The sequence below is a fragment of the Symphalangus syndactylus genome, chromosome 8 (assembly GCF_028878055.3).
Source record: "Symphalangus syndactylus isolate Jambi chromosome 8, NHGRI_mSymSyn1-v2.1_pri, whole genome shotgun sequence".
NCBI classification, from domain to species: Eukaryota; Metazoa; Chordata; class Mammalia; order Primates; family Hylobatidae; genus Symphalangus; species Symphalangus syndactylus.
In genome coordinates, this window is record NC_072430.2 from 83,615,863 (window position 1) to 83,631,145 (window position 15,283).

Here is a 15,283-nt window from a genome sequence, read left to right on the forward strand (position 1 = left end):
TGAGTTTTAATAATATATATGTAAGCCTAAAATGAGAGCTTTTTCAAATTTTTAAATTAACTACATGGAAGTTAATACAGAGAACTTGTAGTTACATGATGGAACTTCCAATTCCCAGTGACTCCTCTACATCCATTTAGTATAAGGGTAAGTTCCTAATGGCAAGGAATCCTTCAAGCTTGTTTCAGATGCAGTTCAAGTTTGCAAACCTTGTGCCACTCAGATTCTTGCATTTAACAGTTGATTTGAAATCAATAATGATAGTACAGTGAATTTAAAGGCAAAGAAACAAAACTTCGGAATTTCAATTCTTTCATTTCCTGACTACTTGGAATTTTTGTGTTTTAGACTTAAGTGAGACAGTGGCAACTGTAAGATATATTAACTTCTTTGGTAAATATAAATTGTAGCTCATATATAAAATATTTTACTGATTTTGGCTGGTAGCATTAAAATGGAAATGTATGCTTCTTTTAAAGTTATGTGATTAAAAATAAGAAATAAATGAAAATAAAATGCAGTATCAGTGGTAGAATTAATAGTTATCTAAACCATATTGTATAATTTTGACTGTATTAAAATTCACTTATTTGTTACTATAACGGTATTATTCACTACTGTGATTGACTAATATATATATTTTTCTCCATTTATAAAATACATTAATGTAACACAAAGATTAACTATTTACCTTTTTCCATTTTGTGCACTGGTAATATTTAGTGGCATAGTACTATATTCAAACTTTAATTTAAAAAAGTTTATGAGTTTATTTATGGCTATTGTTATTAGTCATGTAATTTCACAATTATTTCTGAAAATGCCTTTTTCCTAGAGAGGAAGGAGTATTAAAAATGACCTGCAATGGGAGTGTCAGATATGTTAGGTATACCACTGATAAAGTAATGAAATTATTATTTATTAGAACTAAAACACATTTTCTAATTTGAAGGAAGCACAAATTAATGAGTTGAATCATATTCTCATCCCCCAAAGTAAGAGCCTTAACAGGGTCATATATTCTCAGAGGTCCTTGTCCTTGATCTGTTTTCTAAGTAGTGAACCCAACGTTTGCTCTCTATGAGCCCTAGAATGCAGAACTAAAGTGAGAGAAATAAAGACAAAGGTTTCTTTTCTTTTCTTTTCTTTTCTTTTTTTTTGAGACGGAGTCTCGCTCTGTCGCCCAGGCTGGAGTGCAGTGGCGCAATCTCGGCTCACTGCAAGCTCCGCCTCCCAGGTTCACGCCATTCTCCTGCCTCAGCCTCTCCGAGTAGCTGGGACTACAGGCGCCCGCCACCACGCCCGGCTAATTTTTTTTTGTATTTTTAGTAGAGATGGGGTTTCACCGTGGTCTCGATCTCCTGACCTCGTGATCCGCCCGCCTCCGCCTCCCAAAGTGCTGGGATTACAAGCGTGAGCCACCGTGCCCGGCCTCTTTTCATTTTTTAAAAAAAGATTTAGGTAAGATGGAGTATTAATAAGTACAAGTGATTAAATCCTAGAATATGTTGCCAAAGGAAGCTGTGGAACATTCATCCTGTGAGAAGGGAAGATTCAGTCACATGTCTTAAGTGAACATGTTTCCAGATATGCAGACACACAAAATTTTACATAGTTTTAGGGAGCCCATAGGCCCCCTGCAGCTTATTCACGGGCCATATCCTCAACAAGCCCTGATTTAGCTCTAATATTTTAGTCTTCAATTCTCTCTCCTTTAAATCCTGACCATCTCTCAAGTCTTTCTCAGTTTACCTCCACCAGGAACCTTTGTGCAAATACAAGGATAACATGTAGAGAATACCTAGTACAGGGCCTGGCAGAAGAGAAGGCATTAATCAAATGATAGCTTTCCACTTGTGTGATTATTCTATCCCATGTGCTGTCTCCATTACTAAATTTATAATTAAATTTATATTACTGTATTAACATCATACAGATCAGCAGTGTTTATAATTGTATTAGTTTTGTTTCCCTAGCTAGATAACCAGGTATAGGAGGGTATTTCTCATATCTTCCTTTCAAGGCAGGAATTACTTTGACTCTCTTCTCCTAACTCCCTGTTCAAGTTCACTGCTTTTTTACTCTCCTTAAATAACTCATGTTAACCAGCTACAGTATTTTGCAAACAACATCTTCTTGGCTTGAAATTTTAAAATTGGCTAAGGTGATACTTCCTCATATGCTGTCTCCACCTCCACCCCATCCCCAAGCCACACATCATAAAGTTCCTTACAGCCAGTCAGACTTTCCCAAAAAACTGCTCTTTATGCTGACCCACCACAACTAAAATTATCTGGCTTCCAGGGCAAAATGCTGTCACTTCATTTAAAGAGCTGCTTGAGAGATGAAAGTAGATAAAGAGTACCTTTTCTGCAGAATGTTCTAAACGGTATTAAATTAGTCTCTTACTTGAAAGCAGTGTAGTAAACTTATTTTTTTTTGTTCCATTCAGCTTCACTTTTTTTGTCTTAAATTGTAAAAACTATAGCCAATTGCCTGCTCAAGCATACTGAATAAAAGACAAGCTACAGCAAACCAAGTATGACTTAAAGCCTGAATTTAAGCTTAAAACCAGCAACTCACCATTTTGGAAGGCTACAGGTGTTCAGTCTAGCAATTCTACCTGTTTTTAATTGTATGTTGAATAAATTTTCAGCTGAAGAATCCTAAACCACAAATATCTAATGAAACATCTTATTGCTAAGGATTCTGCAACCAATCTTCACTAAAGAAATCCATACCAAGTGAAGAAGGAAAATACACAAACCGTCAACAGTCTTTTTCTGACTCCCAAGTGGCGAGACAACTTTTGGATGAGAAAGATCACGGACAAAATGACTTAAAAATCCTTCCAGGAATCTTTTACTTTTGACTAAAAGAGTTATTAACCCAGGAATTTTACACAGGAAAAAAGAAAACCCATAGTATTTGTAAAGCTGTTATTAATGTTTGATCAGCAAACTAATATTTAATGGAAATGTACCAAAGCCTGCAGTTTTGATGGTGAATCATGGATACTTAATCATTTTCTGTTGAGACTGTATTATAATAAGTGAGAGTGAGTATTGGTACTTTCCTAGTAACGTTCATATTTTCTTTTCTTCATAACATCATATTAGGCTGATCACCAACTTTGAATATCATTGAACACATATAAATAGCTAAAATAACATGTCATGTTAGACATCTATGTATTTAAAGAAAAGTCAGAAAAATATTGAATGATGTGTATTGTATAGTTCCTTGTTAGTTAAATATAAGATTTGATGAACCTTTATAAGTCATCATAACCACATTTTTTTTTTTTTTTTTTTTTTGAGACAGAGTCTCGATCTGTCGCTCAGGCTGGAGTGTAGTGGTGTGATCTGGGCTCACTGCAAGCTCTGCCTCCCAGGCTCATGCCATTCTCCTGCCTCAGCCTCCCGAGTAGCTGGGACTACAGGTGCCCACCACCACGCCAGATTAATTTTTTGTATTTTTAGTAGAGATGGGGTTTCACCGTGTTAACTAGGATGGTCTTGATCTCCTGACGTCGTGATCCATCATAATCACTTTTTTAAACTTCACATTTAACTTAGTCTTTTCTTTTTTTTCAGTGATAAATTTAATATCAATCCTAAATTATCCAAATACCCATTTAAAGTAAGGTAATGCCGAGAAAGACTGTGACTTTTTAAATAATATTATAGTGCTACTTTGGAAACAAGTTTATATTTAATAAGTGACTACTATATGCTTCAAAAAAGATGACTGAACTTTGTTATGAGCTTGTTAAACAGCTGCTATTGAATGAAACTTTTAGCACGATATGTCCCTGCTCCCTGTAATCATGCTATATTTCTGTCATGTTGAAGCAAAAAATGTTAATCATTTTGTCAGCTCTGTCTGCAAAGCGGAGAATTACCTTCCCAAGTTCCTGAGATTTATGCTTTTAATTACCTCCTATCTGCTTCACTACTCTTCAAACCTAAGAATCAATATAAATAGTCTTATTTATGGCAAAAATGTAATATGTTTGACAAAAGCAGGCTATCATTTTCTAGATTTCCATCTGATGCTATTGATTCTCTCTATTTTCAGTATCACTTTTCTTGACAGAATCAGTTGTTTTTTTCAAACTTGCAATATTATTCATTTATTCAACAATTTGTACTGCTGAACAGCAGATGTAAACTTTGCAACTAGCTTTTTGGTTCCTAACCCAGCAATGAGATTATCACTACTGTGGTTATCTCTTTATTTAATCATCTGCTACAGAGTTCAGTTTATATGTGACTTTCTCCAAATCCCCTTATCATAAAGTCACTTTTCTGTGAGGGTCAACTTCCTTGGCTTATTTAGGTTTTGCATGGGAGGCTACTATTTGCATGGGTGAAATCTAATACCTTAGGCACTAGTATTCTTGAACATACACACACATATACACACACACTCCTTATATGAAATTGTGTATATACAATCTAGAATTATATAAATATGCTACAAGTGTATACACTAAAGAAGCTGCTATCTATCTTAAGGGATTTCAAGAGAAATGCAGTTGATGTGTATGTGTGGCATACAGTGAGTGTGTGTATATATACGTGTGTATATATATGTGAATGTTCATATATGTGAATGTGCTATCTATCTTATATGTTCATATATGTGAAGCTGCTATCTTAAGGGCTTTCAAGAGAAACAGTAGATGTGTATGTGTGGCAGGCAGTGAATGTGTATATGTGTGTGTATATAGTGAATGTTTATATATGTGAATATACATATATATAGGTGAATGTATACTACATACGTAAAAGTGAATGTTCAAAGTTTTTTTTTTTTTGACAAACCCATTAGGGTAAACTACCATCAACTACAGAGTGTCTGAATATTCAGAAAATATAAAGTAAATTTATTTTTTAAATAGTATGTTGGTTTGAGTTTCAAATAACATGCTCAATATATTTTTTAACCCTCTAAAGGCCTTTTTAAGTAAAATACCTCTGATTTAAAACAATGAATCCAGTTGTTAAGCTAAAAAAAACTTCATAAATAAATTACAAATGTCCAAGAAAGACAGGGGAAATTGCATTTGTTGTATTTTTGTGCCAGAAAAAGAGGAACAAGGGATAAAGGAGAAGAGTTGGAGGAGAGAGAGAAGAGAAAATTGAGTAGAGAAGAAAGGAAGAAGAAATGTGATCGTTTAGAAGAAAACACAGGGGAAGAGAAACATGACATGCAGATAGAATTTCTAGAGTTAAAAGCAAGCACCAGGCAGTCAATAGCAAAATGTGGAATCCCCTAGGAGAATGTTACATAATGACAAATAAAAAGCTTGATCCTTCAGAAAACCCAAGCGGGTACCCTTGCAGCTGGGTGCCTCTTTTGCTTTTGCTGCAAGGGACATCTTCAAACATGGTGTCTAATGGGGTTCCTGTTTCCCAGTTGATCTGATTTCTCAGAAAAAAACACAGCTGCTGCAGGGACTTGCTGCCTCGTGGCAGCTGGTGGAGAGAGGTGGAGTTAGGTCTGGTGGCAAAGGAAGATGCAAAATCAGCCAATAGCATGTGGAAAGGGAGTTATGTGGAACCCAAAGTTGTGGCTTCCTTCCTAATCTCTGGACGGCTGAGGTTTCTGCTGGGTGGCAGAGAACGCCACGGCCTCTAGCAGAGACAGCACTAAGGTCTTCTAAATGGCAGATGGTAGATGGGGAAGTTTGTTCAGGCAAGACAAATACGAGTTTGTAGTGTATTATATTAACTGCTAAAGAAACCAGGAAATTGGAATAAAATTAAAACCAAAGAAGAGATATAGGCAGAAAGACCCAGGAGGGCATAACCTAAATTGCCTTATCCAAATGAAAACTGCTAAGATGACAGAGACAAAATGCATAGTGAGGTGGTATTATGGATGTACCAATTACACACTAACTGTAGCACATGGGAATTAAGGGAGGTCATTGAACGACTGCAGTTTCTGAAATGTTACAGAGATTTATAGTAAAGAGTAGCACAGTCAGGTCACCCACAGAAATGTTTATACAAGTGGTTGACTATCCTACTGTTTTAACTTCTAAGCAAACTCTTAATTTTCTGTCCATTTGTACTTAATTATTCTAATGTAAATCAATGAAATGGCATGAGGTTGTCACCTTATGTCTTCAGACATGAGAAAATAAAGCACAGCAAAAAGAACAGAAGGCTAAAATGAGAGATAGGGACATTGGATAACCTGAAAATAAAAAACATCAACAGATCACAAACCTAGAGGTACCATACAAAACAAAATATAAACTATAAGTGATTCAATGTTTATTATGTTATTCAAAGATAATAATGTAAATTTGAAAAATCAAATGGGCTAGCTCTAAATGAGTAATAAAAGCCTATGGGGTCAACATTTAGGGACAATGTATCTCACGCTTGATTTCTTGTGGTATTAATGCTGAGTACCAAAATTTCAGGGTCAATTCTGACTTAGAGTATATAAAACTTGACTAAAAAGATCACCATGCTTTCATTTTGATTTGCCTATAAGGCATAAAAGACTCAGACATACATTAAGGGTATTTATAATAAACTGTTCTGAGATCAATATTAATAAGAATAATAATATAATCTCTGTTTTTAAACATTTAAGAGAATCAAGTTGCCCTGTTTTGTGTAAGAATCTGTTTAAGAATTTGATTTTGATTCAATTTTGTATAAAGATTTGATTTTGTGTAAGAATCACTTTCTTTCATCCTTCTGCTAACTATCCTCCAAGGAATTGAAACGAATATGTAAATTAGAAATTATTTGGGATCTGCCAATTTCAACTTAGCCAAAATGAGATAAATGTTAGTCTCAAAAAATTTTCTGAAGTGTATGTTAGCTCATTTCCCTGGCAAAGCTTAACTTTGGAAATGGCATTTTCCAGCTAAAAGATCAAGATTCGGATTTAGGCTTATCAATTTATGACCATACTGCAGTTGCAGTATACTCAGTTACTGGAGAATAAAGAAACATTCAGGGTTAGACAGCCTCATTCAGCTTAGGTACACCATGTTAGAAAAAAGGTGGTCAAGAAGAAAGTAGGGCTTGAGGTGATACACGCATTTGTGCAAATGTCTGGGACTCAGTTGGAAAGCATATTATTCCTGGACTGCAATGCCTGCTCCCTGGCAAAGTTAATGGTGTTAATTTGTAAAGGTTCATTTGGGAAATGTTTGTGATTAATGCTTGCTCATTTACATAACTGTGTATTGTGTAAATAAAGCTGTAGCATTTTGCTTTTCAACAGGGTAGTTCTACTGAGATGATAAAAGCTAGACAAAGGGGGGTACAGGACACTTAAACTAGGTCATATTGAATTTTAATGCATGAAGCCAACTCTGGTACATTTTATATGGATAATGAAGAACTGCAAAATGCAGTCTGTTTACTGTGCATCTGCCTTCCAGATTTTTCAATAAATGTATTTTCTACACTGAAGAGTGAAGCCAATTTCAGTCTCAGGCTGATTTAGAAATGTTATTAAAAATGAGGATGAGCATCTTCTTAATCCTTACATTAAAATGTAAATAGGGTAATTATAAAATAATAAACTCTCCCCCAAATAAAAAATGCTCAGTTTCAGAGCTTGGTTATGCAGATTATAGCACCATTACTAAACACTGAGAACATGTATATGTCACATTTGTGAATTTGCCATCCAGACTTTGTGGCTTTACTGCCCAGAGTCTAAGAACGACTCAGAAATCTAATTTCTTTCTTCATTATCAATGGAACTTTGGAGCTATAGCAAGGAGGCTGCTGGTCATATGCTTATGTGTGCACATATGTCCACGTCCCTATTAGTAAGTACAAAGAAAATGGCTGACATCAAATGGAGCTTAAGACAAAGGTGGATGTACTCCTGGAGTAATTGTGGGGCTCGAAAGAAATTCTTATGCCTTCCACAACCCAACTCATTACACAAATAAAAAACAAAATTCATAGTCATTCTTTCTGGGTCTTAGCTGTTGACTTGTAAGATGGAGGTGTTTATATCCTATCCTCCTGACAGAGGTACCAAGGAAATGATTTTTAATTATAGAACTTCAATGGTCCTTGCAAAGATCATGTGGTTCATTTTAGGCCATATTGTAGAGATTAGCAAAGTGCTTATCATACAGGAGGAGTTCAGTAAATGCTTAGGAAATGAGTAAAGTTATATGAGGCAACATAATGTAATAGGAAGAGCTATGGATTTAGAGGCAAGAGATCCAGACTTATGTCCTAGCTCTGCCATTTATTGACTGAAAATCTAGGAGATGTCAAAAGATGGGAACCAATTTAAGTGTCCACCTGTAAGGGATGAGTTAAACTATGAAACGTCCACAAATAAACTACTGTATTAGTTTTCTGTTACTTTCATAGCAAATTTTTATAAACTTAGTGGCTTAAAAACTTATTATCTTACAGTTCTGGAGGTCAGAAGTCTGGTATGGATCTCACTGGGCTAACATCAAGGTGTCAGCAGGGCTGCATTCCTTCTGGAGGCTTTAAGGGAAAATCCATTTCTTTGTCTTTTCCAGCTTCTAGAGGTCGCCCACATTCCTTGGCTTGTGGCTCCTTCCTTCCCCTACAAAGCCAGCAATGGCCAGTGGACTCCTTGTCAGATAGCATCACTCTGACTGCCTCTTCTGCATCCCTCTTCTACTTTTAAAGACCTTGTGATTACCTTGGGACCATGGGATGATCCAGGACAATCCTTTTATCATGAGGTCAAAATATTAGCTCCCTTAATTCCATCTACTACCTTAATTCCGCTTTGCTATGTAAGATATATTAACAGGTTCCAGAAATTAGGATATGGGCATCGTTGCCTACCACATCTATAAAAAGAGTATGGGAGCTCTCTATGTTTTGATAGAAAAAAATTCTCCAGCATATATTGTTACATAAAAAATGCAAGGCAAAGAAGAGTGTCAACAGTATGCTACCATTTACATAGAAAAGGGAAGAAATAAGAATATGTATTCATACTTAGTTATATTTGCATAAGTAAGCCCTGGAAAGATATGCAAAAAATATTAAAGTGATTACAAATAGGGAATGACATGGAGGTTGAGAAGATGAGGAAAGGGATAGTTTTTTCAATGTGTGGTGGTTTTTTTTTTTGATGGAGTTTTGTTCTTATTGACCAGGCTGGAGTGCAATGGTACAATCTCAGCTCACTGCAACCTCTGCCACCTGGGTTCAAGTGATTCTCCTGCCTCAGCCTCCCAAGTAGCTGGGATTTCAGGTGTGCACCATCACGCCTGGCTAATTTTGTATTGTTATTAGAGACAGGGTTTCACCATGTTGGTCAGGCTGGTCTCGAACTCCTGACCTCAAGTGATCCACCCGCCTCAGCCTTCCAAAGTGTTGGGATTACAGGCGTGAGCCATTGCACCCAGCCTCAATATGTTTTTTAATATTATCATGATTTTGAACTACAAATATGTGGTTTTTTAATTTGAGAGATTCATAATTGTCCCTAAGCCTCTATTGTTCAGTCAGTGTTCAACATCTCTTGTTTTGAAGAATCTATCTATCATCAACTTTGTTATTTTACTCTTCTTAAATTTACTCTTCTAACAGGCGAATCCTTATTTGTGAGTGGCTTTAAACCAAGCAGTTCTCTATTACATTAATGGAGTTCATAAAATTATGCATCTTTTGCACGATTTTTGCATTTAATTCTGAAATCTATTATTTGCATTGTACTAAGAGATGTTTTCAAGCATCTGGCCTTATGGCATTGAGAATGCCAGTGTTTAAAGACGCAGCATGTCTTTAGGTGGGCGTTTGTTTTGTAAGTGGTCAGGTAAGTAGTAAACATTTTCATGTCATATTTATATAACAACAGACTTTAATTTCTCCGTATAACTCTAAAAATTTGAATAATAACTGAGCAATACTGTAAAACTTACTTGAATCTATTTCAGTATTTATTACTGCGTCTATTCTTACAAAAGTCTTATTATACTTTCATTCTAGTAGTAAAATTGTGGTTTAATATACTTTAGTAGTTATATCTCTATCATAAATTAGTCTTCTATTTATAAAATATTTTGTGGCTCATATCATTAATTTTTTTCTAGTTAGGTTTACTAAGGTATACTCTACATATAGTAAAATTCTTTTCAGGTATTCAGCTTAATGAATTTTGAAAAACAAAGACTGTCATGTAAACATCATAACAATAAAGTTATAAAATATTTTCATCATTCAAAAAGGTTCCTGCATTTCTGTTTGTGGTCAATTCCCTAACTTAACCCTCAGCCCCTGTTAACCACTGAGCTGACTATCCCCATAGTTTCATCTTCTGCAGAAAGTTATCCGAGTGCAATCATATGGCATATAGTCTTTGTGTCTTACTTCTCTCACTTAGCATACTGTCTTTGAGACTCATCCATGTTGTAGCATGTATCAGTACTTTCTTTTTACTTTTACTTTATTTCTATTTACTTTTATTTCTTTATTTCCATTGTATGGCTTTAACATAGTTTGTTTATTGATCAGTTGATGGACATTTGGGTCAATTCCAGTTTTGGGCAATTATGAATAAAATCACTTTAAGCAGCACATATGGATTAATATATGTTTTCATTTGCCTAGGGGATATACTTAGAAGTGGGATTGCTGGATCATATGGGAAATGTATGTATAACTTTATAAAGTTTCTTATTAATAATTGCTAAATTGTTTTCCAAAGTGGCTGTACCATTTTGTATTCTCACTGACAATGTATGAGAGGTCCAGTTGCTCCTCATCCTAGCCATTTGATCCTATCAATTTGTTTAATTTTCACCATTCTAATAGGTGTAGTGCTATCTGCTTTTGGTTTTAATCTGTATTTCCTTAATCGTTAAACATGTTGAGCATTTTTTTATGTGCTTATTCATCATTCATATTTCTTCTTTGGTAAAGTGCCTGTTAAAATTGTTTTCCCATTTTATCATTTATTATTGAGTTATAAGTTATTTATATATTTGTATGCAATTTCTTAAGCAGATACAAATATTTTCTAGTAGTCTATAGCTTGTTTTTTCATTTTCTTAACAGTGTAACAGTGTCTCTGAAGAGTAGAAGTTTTAAATTTTGATGAAGTCCAATATATCAATATTCACACTTTTTTATTTTCTAAGAAATCTTTGCCTAATGCAAAGCCAAACAGATTTTCTACTATTTTCATCTAGAAGTTTAATAGTTTTTTAAAGTTTTTATTTTATGAATGATCCTATTGAATTAATTTTTATGTTTTGTATCAGGTAGAAGTCAAGGCGTTTTTTGAATTTACACATGAATACGTACTTCTTCTAGCACTATTTGTTGAAAAGATTAGCCTTTCTTCATTGAATTCACTCTGCAACTTTGTTGAAAATCAACTGACTATATTGGTGTGAGTCTATTTCTGGACTCTGTTCTGTTCCATTGATCCATGTGTCTACCATTCTTTCACCAATTTCACAGTCTTGATTATTGTAGATTTTAGAGTAAGTATTAAAATCAGGAAGCGTTAAGTCTTCAAAATTTGACCTTTAAAAAATGTTTTGGCTATTCTAGGGCTTTTCTTTTCTATATATATTCAAGAAACAGCTTGCTATTTTCTATAATAAAAAAGCATTTTGAGATTTTCATCAGGATTGTGCTGGATCTATAGATCAATTTGGGGAAGAACTAACATCTTAACAATATTAAGACTTCAAATGAATTAACACTATATATTTCTCAGTTTATTTAGATACATTTTGATTCCTGAACATGAAGTTTTATCATGTACCAAAAAATTCATTGGACTTTTGATTAGAATTATATTAAATATAATTTCATAAATCATGATAAACATCTTTTCCAATGACTATGATTTTTTATTATGCTTCCTATGTAGAATTATCAAAACATAATTTAATGGTATATGCAAACAAGAGTGATTATTATTTTAGTATTTCTAAACAACATTAATTCTGTAACAAGCTCTTTGCAAAATGGCCTCAGGGGTCAAGTAACTCAGGAAATACCACATATTATATGCAGCCTTTGGATTCTGATTTACATCGGTCATTGGCTTTACTTGGTAATTGGATATTGCAAATATTCTAATATTGTTTATTTTGCTTTCCTGCTATTTTGTTTATAAATTTAAAAACCCATTTTCATGAAAGAGAGTGATTTGTTCCATTTTCTTGTTATCTTTGTTTAGCAGGATGGTTATGCTTGACAGATAAAATAGTTTATGAAACTTTCTCTGTATTTTATGTTCTGGGAAAATATAAATCATATAGGAAATTAATAATTCTCTTAGGTATTTAACAAAATTTGACACAAACATGAAATGTGGCACTTGATATCAAATAGTAAAAATGGTTTTCTTCCACATTTATTGCATTTTAATTTTTAAAATCTCTTCATTGCATTTTAGAACTTTTTCATATTTTCTGATATTCAAGCATTTTTGACAAGTGAATATAATTAGTGAGATTAATTGTAAAATGGTATAGTTGAGACTGATTGCATAGATAAATTCTTAATTTTTGATATTAGCCACTTATAGACTATTGTCTATAATCCTCTATTGGTTTTAAAATTTGTATTATTTTTTATTGTTGTAATGTTATTCTAAAAAATATTTTCAATGTGATCTAGGTTGAATCCATAGATAGGGACCCTGTGGATTCAGAGGGCCAACCATACTCTATTGTTCAAGTTTTAGGCATTGAACCCAAATCCCTTGGAAATCTGGCATCCTGAAATTAGTGGGCTACCAGTAGCAGTGGCTGCTAAAGTATGTAAATATGAAGAAATGTACATACTTAGATCAATCAGACTTTTAGCTCTGACAAACTACAGAGAATAATGAAAAGGTGATACTCACATCTGAGTTAAAGCGAAGCTGACAGACATTACAAGAAATAACTTGTTTCTTCTTTGGGGGAATGGATACTCCAAATGTATGGTTAATAACCGCTTTTTGCACAGGATCCATCTGAAGAACAAATGAGAAAATAGTCAATTTGTAACTTCAAAGAAAAGATGATAGTGTGAGCAAATAACAGTAATTGAAATATTCCATAAAGTTTAAACTTTTAGTTCCTAAACAAAGATAATAAAGAATCTCATTCAATAGTAATACATTTGTCTCCAAAAATTAAAAACAAAAACAAATGACAAAAATGAAAACAAAAAATGGCTTTGAAAACATAACTCGAAAAAGACCACAAGAGAATCACCATATTTCCAGAAACCTTAGGTCTCTAGAAGGAGCCTTGAAAAACCTTAGAAGAATCATAAAACAAGAAAACTTAAGATCCAAAGGTCAAGGTTAAAATTAACTTTTTTTTTTTCTTGAAACAGGATCTTGCTCTGTTGCTCAAGCTGGAATGCAGTGGCGTGATCATAGTTCACTGCAGCCTCAACCCCCTGAGCTCGAGTGATCCTCTTGCTTCAGCCGCCCGAGTAGCTGGGACTACAGGCATGTGCCACACTATGCCCAGCTAAAAATGTTAATGTTTTCCCTGTATGAGGTAATAATACTTAAGATGGCCTCAAATGATGTCAATGACAATTATTACAAATATATTTATGCTTCTTAATTTTTGATTTATGGTAAAGTCATAAATAACAGGCTCTTATCAGAGCACAGAAAGTATTGACTGAATATATATTTTAAAATAATTTGTTAACTTTCATGTGCTACAGACTGAAATTCATTCTACTGAAAATGCATGTCAGAACTGTACACTTAAATGCCTAAAACAGATTGGCTGACATGCAACCCTTGTTTAAATATTCATCAAGTAAAGTTTTGATTTACAGCTTGTGATTTTCCCCTTTTGCCTTGCATGTATCATATATATTCAGAGAAATATACAGTGATACAAGTACTCCAACAGAAAAAGTATGGCACAAAGTCATTAAAACAACTCAGGAAAAGAAACACCTAGATCTGCAAAGCCTATGAAAAGAGACACAGCAGTGATTCTCTTGTGTACTCCAGATAATAATCTCCAACATTTACATCAGACAACTGGCAGTTCAAAAAACAACGCAGATGACGAGCAAAACATTACATAACAGATGTAATATGAATGAGGACAGATCCGTTGATACCATTGTCTAGGAAATCTCCTGAGGTTAGAGATTAAGATTGGATTAGTTGATGATATTTGACAGATAGGAGAAATGAGTACTATCTCTGATCACGATTATAAATCGACAAAATGCAAAATTAGCCATTAGAAAAAGCTAAATACATTAGAAAGGCAAGTGGATTGAAGAGTTATTGAATAATAAATTAATCTATCTTTTGGCTACAATTTCAGGAAAGATGACAGGACAATGTATTCCTATTATAAAGAACAGTTATGCTGGTTTGGAACACTCAAAAATTTTAAGAGGGTGCCAGGTGCAGGGGCTTATGCCTATAATCCCAGCACTTTGGGAGGCTGAGGCAGGAGGATCACTTGAGCTTAGGAGTTTGAGACCAGACTGGGCAACACAGCAAGACCCTGTCTCCATCTTAAAAAAAAAATGCTAAGGGGGGAGTTTTCTGGAGAGATAGCCTAACCATAATGTGATGGTTGCACAAATCTATACATATATTAAATTCATAGAACTTTCCCCCTCAAAAGGTCAATTTTATATATTATAATTTAATAAGTAAAAAAGAAAAATCTTCTTAACATTATTAAGTTTAACTACTAAATCTAACATATCATTACTGGAAAATCTAGGGATTCATACTGTTGAAGGTCATAACTGATTGTATTACATTTTATTCAATGTGAATAATAATTTAAAAAACTATGTGACAAAGAAAATCTCAAAAGGTCAGAATATAAATTCCTAGTTCACTTTCTTGTTTTATTCACAAACACAAATACTTAAATCCCATCTATCTATTTGCAAAATAGGAAACTATACTTTCTGACAGTTACCAGACATGGCGAATCAGTTTAGGCAGGCTTAAAAATAAAACAGGCTAACTTATCTTGGCAGGATGAATGAAGCCCACTGTTTTGCAAAGTTAAAAAACAAGAGCATTTTATTGAGACAGTTTCTGATCTCAGGCTCTGAAAAATACTTCCCATCTGGTGATATGAGAACTACATGGGATTAAACTATATGAATATTCCCTAAATACCAGTTTTATGCATGCTATTTTCATTATTTTTTGCCATATCCATACACTAATATTTTTCTTTAAATCAAATTGAAGTACACTTAAACAATAAATCACAGAAATAATGTACACTTTCCCTATTACTCCTTTCAAAAAATATATTGAAATTAACATC

At 34.0% G+C, this 15,283-nt stretch overlaps 1 protein-coding gene across 9 annotated transcripts in view; it reads right to left on the bottom strand.

Annotated features, from left to right (window-relative positions):
* ZNF385B (zinc finger protein 385B) overlaps window positions 1-15,283 on the bottom strand; it is a 407,440-nt gene that overhangs the window by 68,903 nt on the left and 323,254 nt on the right. For all 9 annotated transcript variants that reach the window (XM_055289890.2, XM_055289889.1, XM_055289899.1 and 6 more), the window contains one exon: window positions 12,862-12,972. In XM_055289890.2, the coding sequence (XP_055145865.1) occupies window positions 12,862-12,972 (111 nt within the window). The remainder of the gene's footprint in view (window positions 1-12,861; window positions 12,973-15,283) is intronic.